Genomic DNA, 15522 nt, shown 5'->3' on the forward strand with positions numbered 1-15522 from the left:
TTCTTAAAATGAATGTCAGTTGTTAAAAATTCAAGCACAGATAAGCAGTTCTTCTATCATCAAAAATAAACTTCAAACTAAGAATACAATGGCTCAGTGAAAATTGTTTGTAAAAAGAAATATAATAAAAAAGTGTACACATTATTAAATTTGAACTAACATTTTAAAGTGATTTAGTCAGCTGTCGTACATCACAAGAAAAATAATAGTTTTTGTGGTTGATAAATATAGATACTAGAAATTCTCTAAATTCCATTTTTTTAAACACTTAATTAAAAGTAATTAAGGAGAGTAGGAAGTCATAAATAGGAAAAAACATTTTTAGTGTAGTACATTTTTTATGATTGGCACATTTTCTTTACCCTTGGAATGAAATCTGTGGAAGGTACCTTACATCATGAACAGCCGCAGCACAGCCCAGGAACAACGCAAGAATGAAGAAAACAGCACAACGTTTGCGGTGATCCCTAAGCGTTACCGAAAGCTTGACCTGAAGTACTCCAAGTCTGGGCTGGACGACCTGGACATGGACCAATACAACAAGACTCCGTTTAGCGGACTTGAAGCCACTCTGCCCAACTCGTACTGCAACGCTATGATACAGGTACCGTCCACCAGACCACTCACAATATTTTTTATTTTCTGATCACTGTTTTTGGTGAGAAAATCTGAATACAAGATTTAAAAATAAGTTAAAGATGTAGGTTGATAAGTTAAACTGAAGAGATAATATAGTTTTTCATTATCAAACTGTAAGAGAAAGCTGACCAAACAGCTCATAAATTAATTTGTGTCCTCCATACCAAGCTATCTATTAAAGTGATAATCATTTTGGCTTATTCATGTCAGTTTTACCTTTTGAACCAACTGAGGCTATACTAGAGAAAGTTTTCTGCTGATAGGTGCTGTATTTCCTGGAGCCTCTGAGGCATGTGGTGCTCTCACACCTCTGCCACTCGGAGTTCTGCCTCTGCTGTGAACTGGCCTTCCTGTTCCGCATGCTGGACGTGTCCCGGGGCCAACCTTGTCACGCCGGTAACTTCCTGCGGGCACTCAGGAACGCTCACGAGGCGTCTGCTCTCGGCCTCATCCTGCCTGACCAGAATAACCCTAATCTGCGCAAGAAGACCAACCTCATCTCTCTCATACAGGTTCTGAGTTCAACTTTATGGTAACTATGAGTAAATCAGTTGGAAATGCACCTCCATTGAAATTTTCTATTTAATAACAGAGGCAACAAATCGTTATTGTAGGGAAATTGAAATGAGCAACTAAAATTGTTTTCATTTCCAATAAAATTTCTGATAATTGGTATAGTAATTTTATAATATTAGATGTATCCTAACATTTTAAAATGTATTTAAGACTTTTTGCTCAAAATAAACAGTGAACATGTAATGAATCTATCCAAAATTGACTTACTGTGACATAAAAACAGATCAAGGAACAAATTAAGCTGTTACTGGAGGTATTTTACAAAGGCAACAAATCCAATTTTACAAAATTTATATTTTCCTTAGATTTTAGAATGTTTATTACGAGTATATTAGCAGAGTTTTAATATTTTTCAAACAATTTAGTTGGTTTTACCTTCTTGCTATTTTCTTGAATAAAATACTGTCCTCTGTTAATAATGGAATTTTTATGAATATTAACAGTTGATATCCAAGTGTTTGAGCTGAAATTCAGTGTTATAAGGAAGATTTGTGAGTGAAAAAACAGAACTGTTTGTTATCTGGGATCATTCTTCGGGATTGTTTGTCAATCTCGATGATGTTAGGTAAAAAGTTTACTCACAACTTCAGTAAATAACACCACTCTCATTTCATTGTTCAACGTGTCAATGCGAAGATAAAAAATTGTTAATTACTTTTTTAGAACTGGAATCGCTTCATACTCCATCAAATTCATTTTGAATTACTTGAGGAAACAAAGCGAAGGGAGAAAGAGAACCTTAAAGCTCCACCCTTTGTGTATCGAGATACTGATTTCCCATCCATTGACTTACCACGGCAGAAGCGCAAGACTCGACCGGATATTTCTGGTGAGTGTGATTTTACTTTTAAATATCAATAATCGTTTTTTATTCCCATTAAATACAATTTAGTACAATAGACATTGTAAAAATATTTATCTAAAAAATTTACTAATTCGAAATAAATTAAAATACATTACAAATAACATAACTACATACATACATAATTTATAACACGTCGACATGTCATAAGAAGCTACTAAGGTACAACCAATGCTACCAAAGTATGCATTATTTAGATAAAAAAAGGCTAAGAATGTTATAATTAATTAATTTAGAATAAAAACTACAACCAACAGTAATCATAAAAAAACATAACAAGGCACTTAGACATATAAATATTGATAAATAAAATATAAACATAAAATTGTATACAATTATTTAAAACATATTGCCTAAGGGCAATATGCAAGGTAGGTGGAATTGGTTTGTATTAAGATACTAACCAATTCCACCTACGTTGGTCCAACCAGGTTCAAGCTGACTTAACTTAAAGTTAGTCAAGAGTTTGCAGGTAATAAAAAGATTTTAAAATTCCTCAACTGAATAAAAAATATTTACTGTAATTTCAATATTTGAAGTATATTCAATTTAAATTTGGATAAACTCAAGAATCTTACGGTAAAGAATGGAATTTTTACTGTTGTCATGTATTAAAAAAAAACTGTATTTGATGAAGTTTATGACTTAATTTTGTTTTGCTTAGTCTAATTTGTGACTGATCTAAGTTCATTTTTCCCTCGTATCATACATATTTATTGCAGCTCTATTCAAAAATGCACTTTCATTTTCTTTAACAAAATCTAGATTAGAATAGATATACAATGATTATAATGTTAGAATGTTTAATTGCTTAAAAACTGTCTCTACATGAATCTTGATTTGTAAGACCAGTAACCAATCTAATAGCCTTCTTTTGTCTTACTAACACCCTCTCAGCAACACCTACTCCACCCCATAGCCTAATTCCATATGTCAACAATGAATGAAAAAAACATAGTAGCTCTTCTGATAGTAGTTGTGGAAAAGATTAGTTTTACTAAGAACAGAATAATTTTTCTGAAGAGTTCAAATATAGGTCTTTAAAAAACATGAACATATAGTAAGGGGTTTTATATTGATGTTGAAAAGGATTGCCAAGTTTTATTTCAATCAATATAAGTTGTCTACAAGAACCACAATATTACTTTAACAAATATGTTATTATATGTTGCCAATAATATAAACAGAAACAGAGAAAAGGAATGTTAAAAGGGAATGAATTTTAGGAGAGAGCTGGATCTCTATTACTGATTCTTTTTCTTGCCTGAGTCCCACATAAGGGATTAAGAGAAGAACTAGACGATTCCACAAAGTCTATACACGTTTTATATTTATCTTCTGATGGTCATTGTTAATTAAAAATTTGAATTGATTAAGACAAGCTTGAAACTTTTCTTTGTACAAATTGTGATGAAGAGAAGCTTTGAACTGTTGTTGAATGAAAGTTACTTTAGACTCTTGTGAATTCTTCCAGAAGAGACCCCAGTCAGCTCAAACATTGAGAGCAAGGACGAAGAGACAGAGATCAGCCGCATGTTCGGTACGAAGCAGATCCATGTTCACCGATGTCTCAAATGCCAGAGAGAGGTTAGCAAGGAATCCAGCCTACTCGTGTGCAACCTTATATATCCTGAGAATGGTGAGTGGTAGAGCATTGCAGAATATTTCTAGCACTGAAGATTTGTAACAAAGAAATGAGATCAAAGGTCTACAATACAAATTAGCTATCCAATTAACAATAGAGGTGGCAGTGTAATTCTCTGTAGTGACAGGGTGTGTTAGGACAACTCTTCATGTATTTTTCTAAAGCATATTACAACCTCAACCAATGCTTCAAACTTAACATGTTTTATATATAATTTTTTCTTCGAAGAACGAATAAACATATTTAGTACTGAACTTTTTTTATCATAAGTTTCTATGAAACACCAAAAGCAATGAAATAAAATAAAACCTCCATCCTTAGATTCTGTTTTTTTTTTTACTTCAAGCTTGTAAAAAATATTTCTAATATATACATTTTATCAAAAATTTAATGGTAATTTCAGAAAAATATAGTTTATATGACTTTAAAAATATATATTTATGTATATTTACAAAAAATGTATAATTGCACTATTATTAATAAATAAATAATATATATGTTAATATATATGTGTGTTTATATATGTGAATAAACCACTATATATGTTGACATATTTAAGGCCCAAAAACACCTTTTATTAATTATTTTGTTTATTAATTAACCAAAGATAAAATATAAAAAGCACTGATGCAACATACCACAATTACAATATATACAAGTGTAAATATATCCATGTTTCCTTATATTCATAGAGGAACCTAAAAATAATACCAAATCTAATAAAACACGGTATTAAGTTTGGTTCTTCTTCTTCTTTGCAAAATATGAGTTTCATCACAATAATTACATGTATAATTTTTACACCTTCAAAAATAACGTAAAATGACGCAACGTAATCAAACTGAATATCCAGCACTGCTACTTGAACAATAGGCTACTGCACTGTACGTCGGGCACCTGCCACTTTTAGAGTTCCAAGTATTTGACTTATTAGGATACAAAGTTTTCTTCACCATAGTGTTATAGTATTTAAAAATGTGTTTAAAAAAAAACTCAACTATCTTGCAAACTGTTTTCAATAGGCAAATAGACAGACTGCTTATAAATACAGCATCGCTTAACAGTACCCATCTGAAGAGTCATGCACACTGCCAGTAAGTGACAAATTCCACTAATGGCAAGAAGGCAGACTGCTTATAAATACAGATCACTTAACAGTACCCAATGAAGAGTCATGCACACTGCCAGTAAGTGACAAATTCCATTAATAGCAAGAAGGCAGACTGCATATAAATACAGATCGCTTAACAGTACCCAATGAAGAGTCATGCACACTGCCAGTAAGTGACAAATTCCACTAATGGCAAGAAGGCAGACTGCTTATAAATACAGATCACTTAACAGTACCCAATGAAGAGTAATGCACACTGCCAGTAAGTGACAAATTCCACTAATGGCAAGAAGGCAGACTGCTTATAAATACAGATCACTTAACAGTACCCAATGAAGAGTAATGCACACTGCCAGTAAGTGACAAATTCCACTAATGGCAAGAAGGCAGACTGCTTATAAATACAGATCACTTAACAGTACCCAATGAAGAGTCATGCACACTGCCAGTAAGTGACAAATTCCACTAATGGCAAGAAGGCAGACTGCTTATAAATACAAATCACTTAACAGTACCCAATGAAGAGTAATGCACACTGCCAGTAAGTGACAAATTCCACTAATGGCAAGAAGGCAGACTGCTTATAAATACAGATCACTTAACAGTACCCAATGAAGAGTAATGCACACTGCCAGTAAGTGACAAATTCCACTAATGGCAAGAAGGCAGACTGCTTATAAATACAGATCACTTAACAGTACCTAATGAAGAGTCATGCACACTGCCAGTAAGTGACAAATTCCACTAATGGCAAGAAGGCAGACTGCTTATAAATACAAATCACTTAACATGAAGTTGTTCATAGTACTGAGATAGTTTCGAATTGAGCTGTTATCTTCTAGAATGTCTAAGTTTATATCACCTATATACAATATGCTATTGTTTAAGTTAGTTAAAATATGAGTACATATTCATCCACATAGACCTTCTCAGAAGAGTTATTTTGTCTATATATACATAGTAAGTTAAAAAATAATTGATTAATAATCTTAATATTTAAAAGAAGTACATCAGCTGATATCAATGCAGGGTTTCCGTTTGGCAGGAAGTAATACTTTTATCAAAAAAGCACATAACGCCACCAGCTCTATAGTTATTGTTACAGCATGAAAACATGTTGTAATCAGGAAGACTGTATAATTCTAATTCGTCGGAACTTATCCAAATTTCACTTAGAACAATAAACTAACACTTTTTTTTAATCTTACTTAATTCTAAAATAAAACTATCAAAATTTTGTTGTATATTTCTAATATTAGCATAAATTAAACTATAACAATGCTCGGACCCATGAGAATAAAAATAACTTGTGAGTGTAATGTCTGGTCTGAGTGCTTGACTATTTTTATCCATTATATTCATTCAGGTAAGTTATAGCGGACTTATGAAAATTCAAAGTATAAAGTCAAAGAATTTATGCTTAGGCCTATTTAGAATATCAAAACTAAAAACCAATTATCAATGTTACAGGAAATATTAACTTGAGTATATGCTTAATAAAAAAGGACATATGAAAACTTACAGAGTATTTACATTTAGCTCCCATATATGTGCATTTACCTAGGACCCAGGTTAAGAATATCCTCATAGGTATTAATTTTAATACACTTATCGCCATCAGCCCTCTTGACAAAGAATTTTCCATCCCTATTCCAAGCATAAGCAAAGCCTAACTCCTTACTTTTCTTTTTGAGATCAGCAAGAAATATTTTATTCTTCGGAGACAGGTGATAATTTAAATAGACAGTCTTTCGAGGAAAAGCATTATTTACCTTATCAGCTGTCAAGGGTTTGATTGCTCTAGCTTTAGTTAACCAAGTGTCCTTCACATTCTTCTTCAGAAACTGGACAATCAGCGATGAAGGTCAGTCCCTCTTGAAGAATGGAATCCTATGGGCAGCTGCAATATCGGCATCCTCCACCTCTAAGCCTAGGGCTGCTCCGACATCCTTTACGATAGTTGTTGCATCTTCATTTGGGGTTACGGGAATGCCACTTATTTCGATGTTACACCTCGTGGAATACTGTTCAAGAGACCTAACTGTCTCTTTAAGATCGATAACCTCAGATTTAAGTTTGGTGTTTTTAGCACGGAGTTCAGCATTATCTTTCTTAATTTCGACAAACGCTTTATTAAGTTTAAGCATTAGAGAGTTAGCTGTGTCCAGTAAAGTTTTTCTCTAAGCTTAATGATTTCTTCTCCCTTTTTCAATACTATTGTTTCTAGGTTTATTTTTTTATTCCGTAAATTTTTAATCTCTTGACGAGCTTCAGACAGATTGTTATCTAATGTACTCAAGATATAGTTGAAATTTTCAAGTTGTTCTCTTAAAATCTCTTGATTAGTTGTATTAATATCAGATTCATCAACAATGCAATCTGTCATTTATTGAGCTACATAGTATGTCCTTTTCATCAATTTTTGTCATTGAAATGTACAATACTATTTCATCTTTGAAAACCAGTTCAACACCTGACGTTTTTGGAATGAGTCCTTCAGTAATTAGACGGGTTGCTTCACCCTTAAGCCCTCTTTTAACTCAATTGTTCAACAACTCAGTTCTTCAGGGGAAGTTTCCGTCGGATATGAAGCTCTCTAAGGTCATTCCGGTTTTCAAGAAAGGCAGTAGGTCTTCGCCTCAACAGTATCGTCCCATATCAATTTTACCAACCATCAGCAAAGTCTTCGAACGTCTCATTCATGTTAGACTAACTGACTTTCTAATCAGAAATTCCATTCTGAGTGACACCCAATTTGGATTTGTTCCTTCTAAATCCACCACCGATGCTATTGCCCAATTTTCCAAATATGTATTTACTCATCTTAACAATCAGAATCACGTAGCTGGTGTTTTTTGCAACCTCACGAGAGCGTTCAATACAGTTAACCATCTGAAACTCCTTAATAAGCTTGAACTCTATGGCATCAGAGGTTGTCCCCTGCTGTGGTTCAGGTCCTACCTTTCAAATCGTTACCAGAGTGTCCAGGTTACCAACTCCTTTGGTACGGCACAGTCAGATTTCGTTGAGGTCTCCATGGGTGTTCCTCAAGGTTCTATATTGGGACCTCTTCTCTTTGCCTTATATGTAAACGACTTAAGCTCTTGTGTCCCTGAGGCTCGTGTCACTCAATATGCGGATGACACCACGGTCATTGTTCGGACAGACTCTTCAATAGCGTTAAATCTTCAATTAAACACTACAATCGAAAAAATGAACTCTTGGTTCATTCGCAACAATTTATTCCTCAATGTTGACAAAACATCCATTGTTGCTTTTGACGAGGTTGACATCATTGAGGTTGATTCAGTATGTTTCTTGGGCGTTCATCTGGATGCTGGTTTTTCTTGGCGTCAGCATGTAGAGGCCCTTTGCTCTAGCTCAACTCTGTATTGTTTTCCTTAAGATGTCTTTCAAATTTTCTGAAAAGTAGTGCACTGAAAATGGTATATGATGGTTACTTTTCCTCTGTGATGTCATATGGCATAATGTCATGGGGAACTGCTTCATCTTCTCTGTTACAAAGAGTATTCAAATTGCAAATTGAGGGCTATTCGTTTAGTGTTTGGGTTGAGGGGCCTGGAGAGCTGTAGGCAAGTGTTTCACCAAGAATGTATACTAACCCTCCCCTATATTTTTATTTATTCCGTTTCAATTAACACTTTTAAACACATTTCCGATTTTCCTACCCACAATCATATATATCCCACCAGAAATAAAAATAGTTTAACAGTACCCCACCATAGTAATAATATGTTCCGCAAATCAATAGAATATTTAGGACCTACAATTTATAATAGATTGCCAGATTATTTAAAAGCCAGCACTTCACTTGCATCTTTCAAAAACAAACTAAAAGACTTTCTTGTAAAAAACTGTTTTTACTCATTCTCTGAATTTTTGTGCCCCACCCAACCTTACAAGTAAAAATATCATTAGTACTGTTTTTCAATATATTTTTAATTTGTAGTTTTACCAGATATAGCAATAACTTTAATAAGAATATTTTTAGTATTTAGTTATTTTATACATATTTATAGACTTTAAAAAAGCATACGATAGTATCTCTAGAAGTAGTCTATGGAACATTTTGAAAAGGTTTAATATCCCAAATAAACTGATAAGTCTAGCAAGACTCTGTGTAAGCAGCTCCAAAGGAAAAGTACAGGTGGGAAAGGAGTACACAAACTTGTTTAATATAAATACAGGAGTGAGGCAAGGTGATGGAATATCACCAATTCTATTCAACTTTGCTCTGGAAGAAGCACTAAAAAAGATAAAGGGGATGCCTGAAGGAGTAAAATTAGGAGATAAGTTCAATATCCTGGCATTTGCAGATGATGTAGCCATTCTAGCTGAGAGAAAGAAGGACTTAAACAGACTAGTAGAAGCCTTTTTAGTTGAGGCTGCAAAAGTAGGATTACAAGTAAACGAAGACAAGACGCACTACATGAAAATAAGCAGAAGAATGGAACAGGAAGGAGAAAAGCTAGAAGTACTCAACCATGATTTCAAGGCTACAAAGGAATTTAAGTATTTAGGAATTACGATAACACATGACAATAGAGAAGAAGTTGAAGTCCAAAGTAGATTAGCAGCAGCAGATAGAACATACTGGAGCCTTGCAAAACTTATCAAAAGCAAACTATTAATGAGGAAAGTTAAATTAAGAATTTACAAAAGCATGATCTTACCAGTTTTGATGTATGGGTCAGAAGTATGGGCACTCACAAAGAAATCCCAAAAAAAGTTAATAACCTTTGAAAACAAAATACTAAGAAGAATTTTTGGACCAGTTCAAGAAGGAGACATATGGCGGATCAGGAAGAACAGAGAACTAAGAGAAATATACCAAGATCCCGATGTGATTGCACTGATCAGGAGTAAAAGAATGAGATGGATGGGCCATGTTGCCCATAGGGGAGAAGATAAAATGATAAAGAAGGTGTGGCGAGGGGAACCAGAGGGAGTGAGGCCATTGGGAAGACCCAGGATGCGATGGAGAGATCAGGTGGAGAAGGATTTAAGAACGATTGGCGCTACACTGGAAGTGGCTCAAGATAAAGGAAGTTGGAGAGACATTGTTGGCGAGGTCAAAAACCATCTGGGTTTCGAGTGGCCACAGGAGTAAGAGTAAGTAAGTAAGTTATTTTATACATATTGACAATTCTCGATACATGTTAATGTCAATGAAAAATAAATGATTTTGATTTGATTTGGACAAACCTCTGTCGAAGAGCAAAACTGAATTTTGCTCTCTGAACAGGTTGGGCAACTAATGAAAATAAAATCACTGTTGGCCAGCGTTATTCAACAATATTTGGATATTCATACAAACCTATCAACTCTGGTTCACGTCAATAGTATTAAAAGATAAATAAAATAAAAAGAAAACACCACAATTGGAGGCTCAATTTTAAATAACTATTTAAGTTGCTGGACTCTAGGTTAAGTGTCTTAATATTATTATTAAATCATATCACTGGCCACACTACTGGTAATAGTGGTCAGTAAATTTCGAAAAAAGTTATTGTGAATTTTACTTTGTAAATTATTGATGGAATAAAATTATTATTATTATTACTTGAGTAATACAAAAACAATAAAAAGGAAACTGACTCGTCTTTTATCACCGTCTCACATAAGAGATTGCAGCACCACCTGATTAGCTTACCGTTTTTCTTTACACCAATCAATAGCAACGTATCAAGGGCTAAGCATTCAACATTAAAAACAACCTAAGAAAAAGTAAATTCATCTGTAGTTCTCGGAAAAAACTGGCTCCACCTATACCAACTCCTTGTGCTCAACATACAATACAAAATAGTTTTGTTTGTAACAATCCTTATCAAGTCTTAAGACCGGTTGACAACGAGGAGGAAGATAAAAGCAATGAACGCCAAAATGAAGAGCAAGAGAAAAACAAAATGTTAATATGCGCAGATAGCCATGGTAGAGACTTGGCCTGGTATTTAAGGCAGAAATTGCGAAACTCAAACAAAAACTCTAAGAAATTTACACCAGTCGGTTTTGTGAATCCAAGTGGAAGAACGGATCGTGTATTAAATGAAAGAAACATTAAAGAAGAACTAACACAAAAATCAGGATGTTCAGGTCATTATTTGTGGCACAAATGACGTGTCAAAGAATGAGGCAGACAAGGCTCTTTCAGGTTTTATAACAACTTTAGACCAAGTTAGGGACAAAAGAGTAGTACTGGTGGACATTCCAAACAGGTATGATTTATTAGAATGGTCTTGTATTAATGTTGAGATAAGAAAAACAAATACTGCCCTAAAAATCATGAGCAAGGACTACTCAAACGTGATCTTTGTGGAATCCAGTAGTGCGGAACGACATTTGCATACTGCTCATGGAATGCATTTCAATCTGAATGGTAAACGGTGGCTGGCGGAGAGGATTTGTGAAGCACTGGATGTTGGTGACAGTCAACCTGCAAGTGTAGCTACACCTGCGGGAAACGATCAGCTGACAACGACTGTGGCAAACCACCATCAGTTATCACAGACGACTTCAGGCTCCTGAAAGTGTTTCATCTCAACATTCAGTCCTTGAGAAGTAAAATTTTACCCTTAAAACTAACATTAGATAAGTTAAATTGTGATGTCATAACCTTAAATGAACATTGGTTGGACCAAGATGAGAGTTTATTATATGTTCCTACTGGTTACAAAATAGCCAACATTTATTGTAGATGATCTGCCCTAACTAGAGGTGATTCTTATATATTTGTGAAGGATGGTATTGGATTTAAAAGTTTCAATGTAAATAGTTTTTGTATTGAGAAAGTATTTGACATTACTGCAGCTATGATTAATAATAGTACTGTTATTGCTAGCATCTATCGTACTCCTGACTCTGATGTATGTTTTTTCCTTTATCAACTTGAACATTTTATTAAATTTGTGAAAAATAAACATAAGTGTAAACTAATAATCTGTGGCGATTTTAATATTGATATCAATAAATATACTCAGCAAGCCGAAAGTTTTCAAGATTTATCGAGGTCTCATGATTTATTTTGTCTCAATTCACATCCGACTCGAAAGAATGCATGTCTGGATAATGTAATCACTAACCATGGAGTGGAGAACAGGGATTGTATCAACCAAACTTATCAGACCATGCTAGAGTTTTGGCAAAATTTATTGATAATAGTGGTGTCAAGAATGAAAATGTTTACTTTAGTACTGTTAAAAACCTAAGTTTGGTTAATGTTAGTAATTTTAAGGATGAATTATTTTTAACTAATTGGAATTATTTAACAGAGTTCTCAAAGATGATGCATTTACTTTATTTATAGAATATTTAACAGATACTTTGAATTTGCATTGTCCTACTAAACTTGTAGAAAGAAAATCAACCAAATCTGGAAAAAATAAACTGGTTTACTCCAGAACTAAATCAAATGAGAGATATTTTAATGGTTATGTATGATAAGTTTAAGAACTGTGTAAATGTAGAAAATAAAGCTATGTACAAAAAATATTATATCCATGCTAAGAAAAAATACAGATATAAAATAGACCAAGCTAAAAAAAACTGCAAATGATAATTTCATTAAAAATTTCAAAAATAAGTGTAAAACTACATGGAGTGTTATATAAACTAATTTAGAGAGTTTGACCCTGAGTCGGCAATCTAATATAAATTCTCAAAAGTTTAATGACTATTTTGTGGGTGTGTCAGATGAGCTCAATAAGAATATTATTAAAAATAATGGTGAGGCTTTACAACTGTTAAATAATTTTCTTGATAAGTGTTTTTAATAGACAAATTTGCTTGGAGAAAAATTGTGAAACAGGACATTAAACTGTGTATATCTAAACTTAGTTCATTCAGGAGTGAAGATTTTTATGGGTTTTCTATTTTTTTTGTTAAAAAAATCATTTTTGTTATTACAGATCAGCTAGTGTATTTATATAATAAGATGTTAGAACAAGGTTTTTTTCCAAATGCTTTCAAGCTGGTAAAAATAATTCCTATATATAAGAAGAGAGACAAGTTAGATCCATCTAGCTACCGCCCCATATCTTTGGTACCCATCATTGGTAAAATCTTCGAGTATTGTATTAAGGAACAACTGTATGATTATTTCTCACTTAATCATCTTTTGTGTAATGAGCAGTTTAGTTTCATGCCTGGTTGTAGCACTGTAATGGCAGTTGAATCTGTCGTTAATGACATAATCTTAAGTTTTGAAAATAAAGCTGTACAGTCTGTAACTTTAATTGATTTGTCCAAGGCTTTCGATTGTATTTTACATAGTTTGATCTTGGATAAACTGACTCGTTATTGTATTACAGGAATTGAACCGAATCTTTTATCATCATATCTTAGCTGTAGGAAATAGATGGTTGTTCAAGGTGATGATAAGTCTAACTTTAATGAAATTAAAAATTGAATGCCTCAAGGCTCAGTACTTGGCCCATTTCTGTTTACTATAGCAGTCAATGACTATTCCTGTAATGTTCCATGTAAATCTGTCCTTTATGCTGACGACACCACACTTTTACATAGTAATAATGTTATTGAATATCTTTTATTAGAGCAAGATGCAATGTTAAAAATGGCTATTAAGTGGTTTCAAGCTAACTTTTTTAGTAGTAAATGAAAATAAAACTGAAAAATTTGTTTTAAAATGAATAATATGTTTGCAAATTTTTAAAACTGTTAAACTGCTTGGTATTTATTTAGATAGTAAGTTAAATTGGGATTGCCATGTACAAAATGTTTGTAAAAAGTTTAGCTAGAGTTGTACTTTTACTTTGTGAGCTTAAGTTTTGTGTTAGTAACGAAATGCTCATTATATCTTACTATGCTTTTTGTCGCAACACAATTTATATACAGTGTCAATTTTTGGGATAGCAGTAGAGTATCAAATAAAGCTTTTATAAGGCAGAAGAAAGCTCTTAAAATAATGAAAGGGGTACCAGACAGAGAGACGCGTCTGCCTATTTTTAAAGAATGTCACATTATGACATTGCCTTGTATATATATTTTTTTATTGTCTCATGAAAGTTAAAGAAAATTTAAATGAATATCAAATCAGAGGAAATACTCACGACTATAATACAAGAAACTTATATAGGCTTGTCTTACCACCAATTAGACTAGAAAAAACTACGAAAAGTCACATTTTTATGGAAATTAAACTTTTTAATAAATTGCCAGAAGGAGCTTGGTTTAAGTCTGTAATTAATAGCTGGTTAAAAGAAAAAGCATTTTATTGTGTCAATGATACTTTGCCTGTGATACTAGTGATATAAATTTTTAGACACGTTTCATTCTTTTGTTGTTTTTATTCTCTCGTTATTGTTATTTGTAATGTCCTTGTTTGTTAATTATTTATTAATTTATTATCCTTGTTAAATCTTCTATTTTATTAATATTATAACTTTAAAGTGGTTGTACAAAATAACTGTAATTATTACTGATAAGTATTTTGACGAAGTCAATTGCATATGTGTACTTTGTTTAAAGACTAATAAAGATCTTGATTCTTTAATTTGTTATTGTAATAGAAAAGTTCTTCTAATTGTAACAACATCTTTGGCTATTCTGTCTTACATCGCAGAAGTGGTGAGACCTGTGTCATTCTGCGAGGTGCTGAGTCAGAGCCTCTGCCCGCAGCAGACAACACCGGCGTGGTGTGACCAGTGTGAGAGGTTCCAGCCGACGGAACAGTCCCGTAGAATCAAATCTCTACCAGCCCTGCTTACGGTTAACTGTGGGATGGACAACAACCAGGTTAACAGGAATGCAATTAAATCAACTTCGAAGTAAATGGTAACAGTTTCAAAATTGGGTTGAATAAATTTAAAAATTATACGTCGGGAATTATATTTACTCAATCCTTACAATTGTATAATTTTTCAACCCTTTGAGTACCTGAACACCTCTCATTTTGACACTACACAAAGTGCCATAACCTCCAATTTGGACGTTTTAATAATATTTTATATAGTACCACTTTATTTGAGGCATTAATTGAATAGCAGTATTTGATTGGTTTTAAATTGTATATGAATTTAAGTTGTGTCATTTATTTTCTTTCTCCTTGGTCTGTATGAGCTTTATAATTATGTCAGTCTTTTTCTCCGTCAGCTGATGTAGTAGTTGAAGGTGAAGTTATTACATTATTCCAAAGCTAGTGTTTTACTAAATATATGTTATAAATGTCTTTAAAATTTAACATTTGCTGATGAACTTAGTCAAAAAGACAGTGTTTGTGTGTATATAAAACACTTATTGGTGTCGTTTCACAGGAGAAGAGCTTCTGGCAGACTCAGATGGACATCCTGGTGAAGAACGCTGCGGAGTCGTCAGCGAGTCCAGGCGGCAAACCTTGTCGATATGGCACAGCCTGCTCTCGGCCCGGCTGCCGCTTCAAACATCCCGACCAAAGAACAGGTTAGTTATAGCAGTAGTTATCCAAAGCTCCAGGTTATTTGCAGTTCCGGGTTATCCGATTATAACAACTAGACTTAGTGCTGCACAAAGGGTCTCCGAAAAAGAATGTCAGGTTTTGTAACGGCTATTACTTAAAAACTATTCAAGATAACTTTTAATGATTTAAACGTTAAATTGAAGTTTGAATAACTAAGTTTTCTTTCCGGTGTATCATGGGAGGAAATGTTAACCTTGGTATGCGCAGAACAGCTGCGT

General features: G+C 33.5%; 1 protein-coding gene across 2 annotated transcripts in view; it reads left to right on the plus strand.

The window, feature by feature from the left end:
- The window catches only part of LOC124366484 (PAN2-PAN3 deadenylation complex catalytic subunit PAN2-like), a 46262-nt gene extending 30975 nt beyond the window's left edge, over nucleotides 1-15287 (plus strand). Inside the window, exons 9-14 of one of the 2 annotated variants that reach the window (XM_046823072.1) lie at nucleotides 386-604; nucleotides 903-1151; nucleotides 1879-2044; nucleotides 3555-3716; nucleotides 14432-14604; nucleotides 15123-15287. In XM_046823072.1, the coding sequence (XP_046679028.1) occupies nucleotides 386-604; nucleotides 903-1151; nucleotides 1879-2044; nucleotides 3555-3716; nucleotides 14432-14604; nucleotides 15123-15272 (1119 nt within the window). In that variant the 3' untranslated portion in view covers nucleotides 15273-15287. Of the gene's footprint in view, nucleotides 1-385; nucleotides 605-902; nucleotides 1152-1878; nucleotides 2045-3551; nucleotides 3717-14431; nucleotides 14605-15122 lie in introns of both variants that reach the window. The other variant, XM_046823071.1, reaches the window with a different exon arrangement.
- The last annotated feature ends 235 nt before the right edge of the window (nucleotides 15288-15522 follow it).

The sequence above is a fragment of the Homalodisca vitripennis genome, chromosome 7, assembly GCF_021130785.1.
Source record: "Homalodisca vitripennis isolate AUS2020 chromosome 7, UT_GWSS_2.1, whole genome shotgun sequence".
In the NCBI taxonomy this organism is placed as follows: domain Eukaryota; kingdom Metazoa; phylum Arthropoda; class Insecta; order Hemiptera; family Cicadellidae; genus Homalodisca; species Homalodisca vitripennis.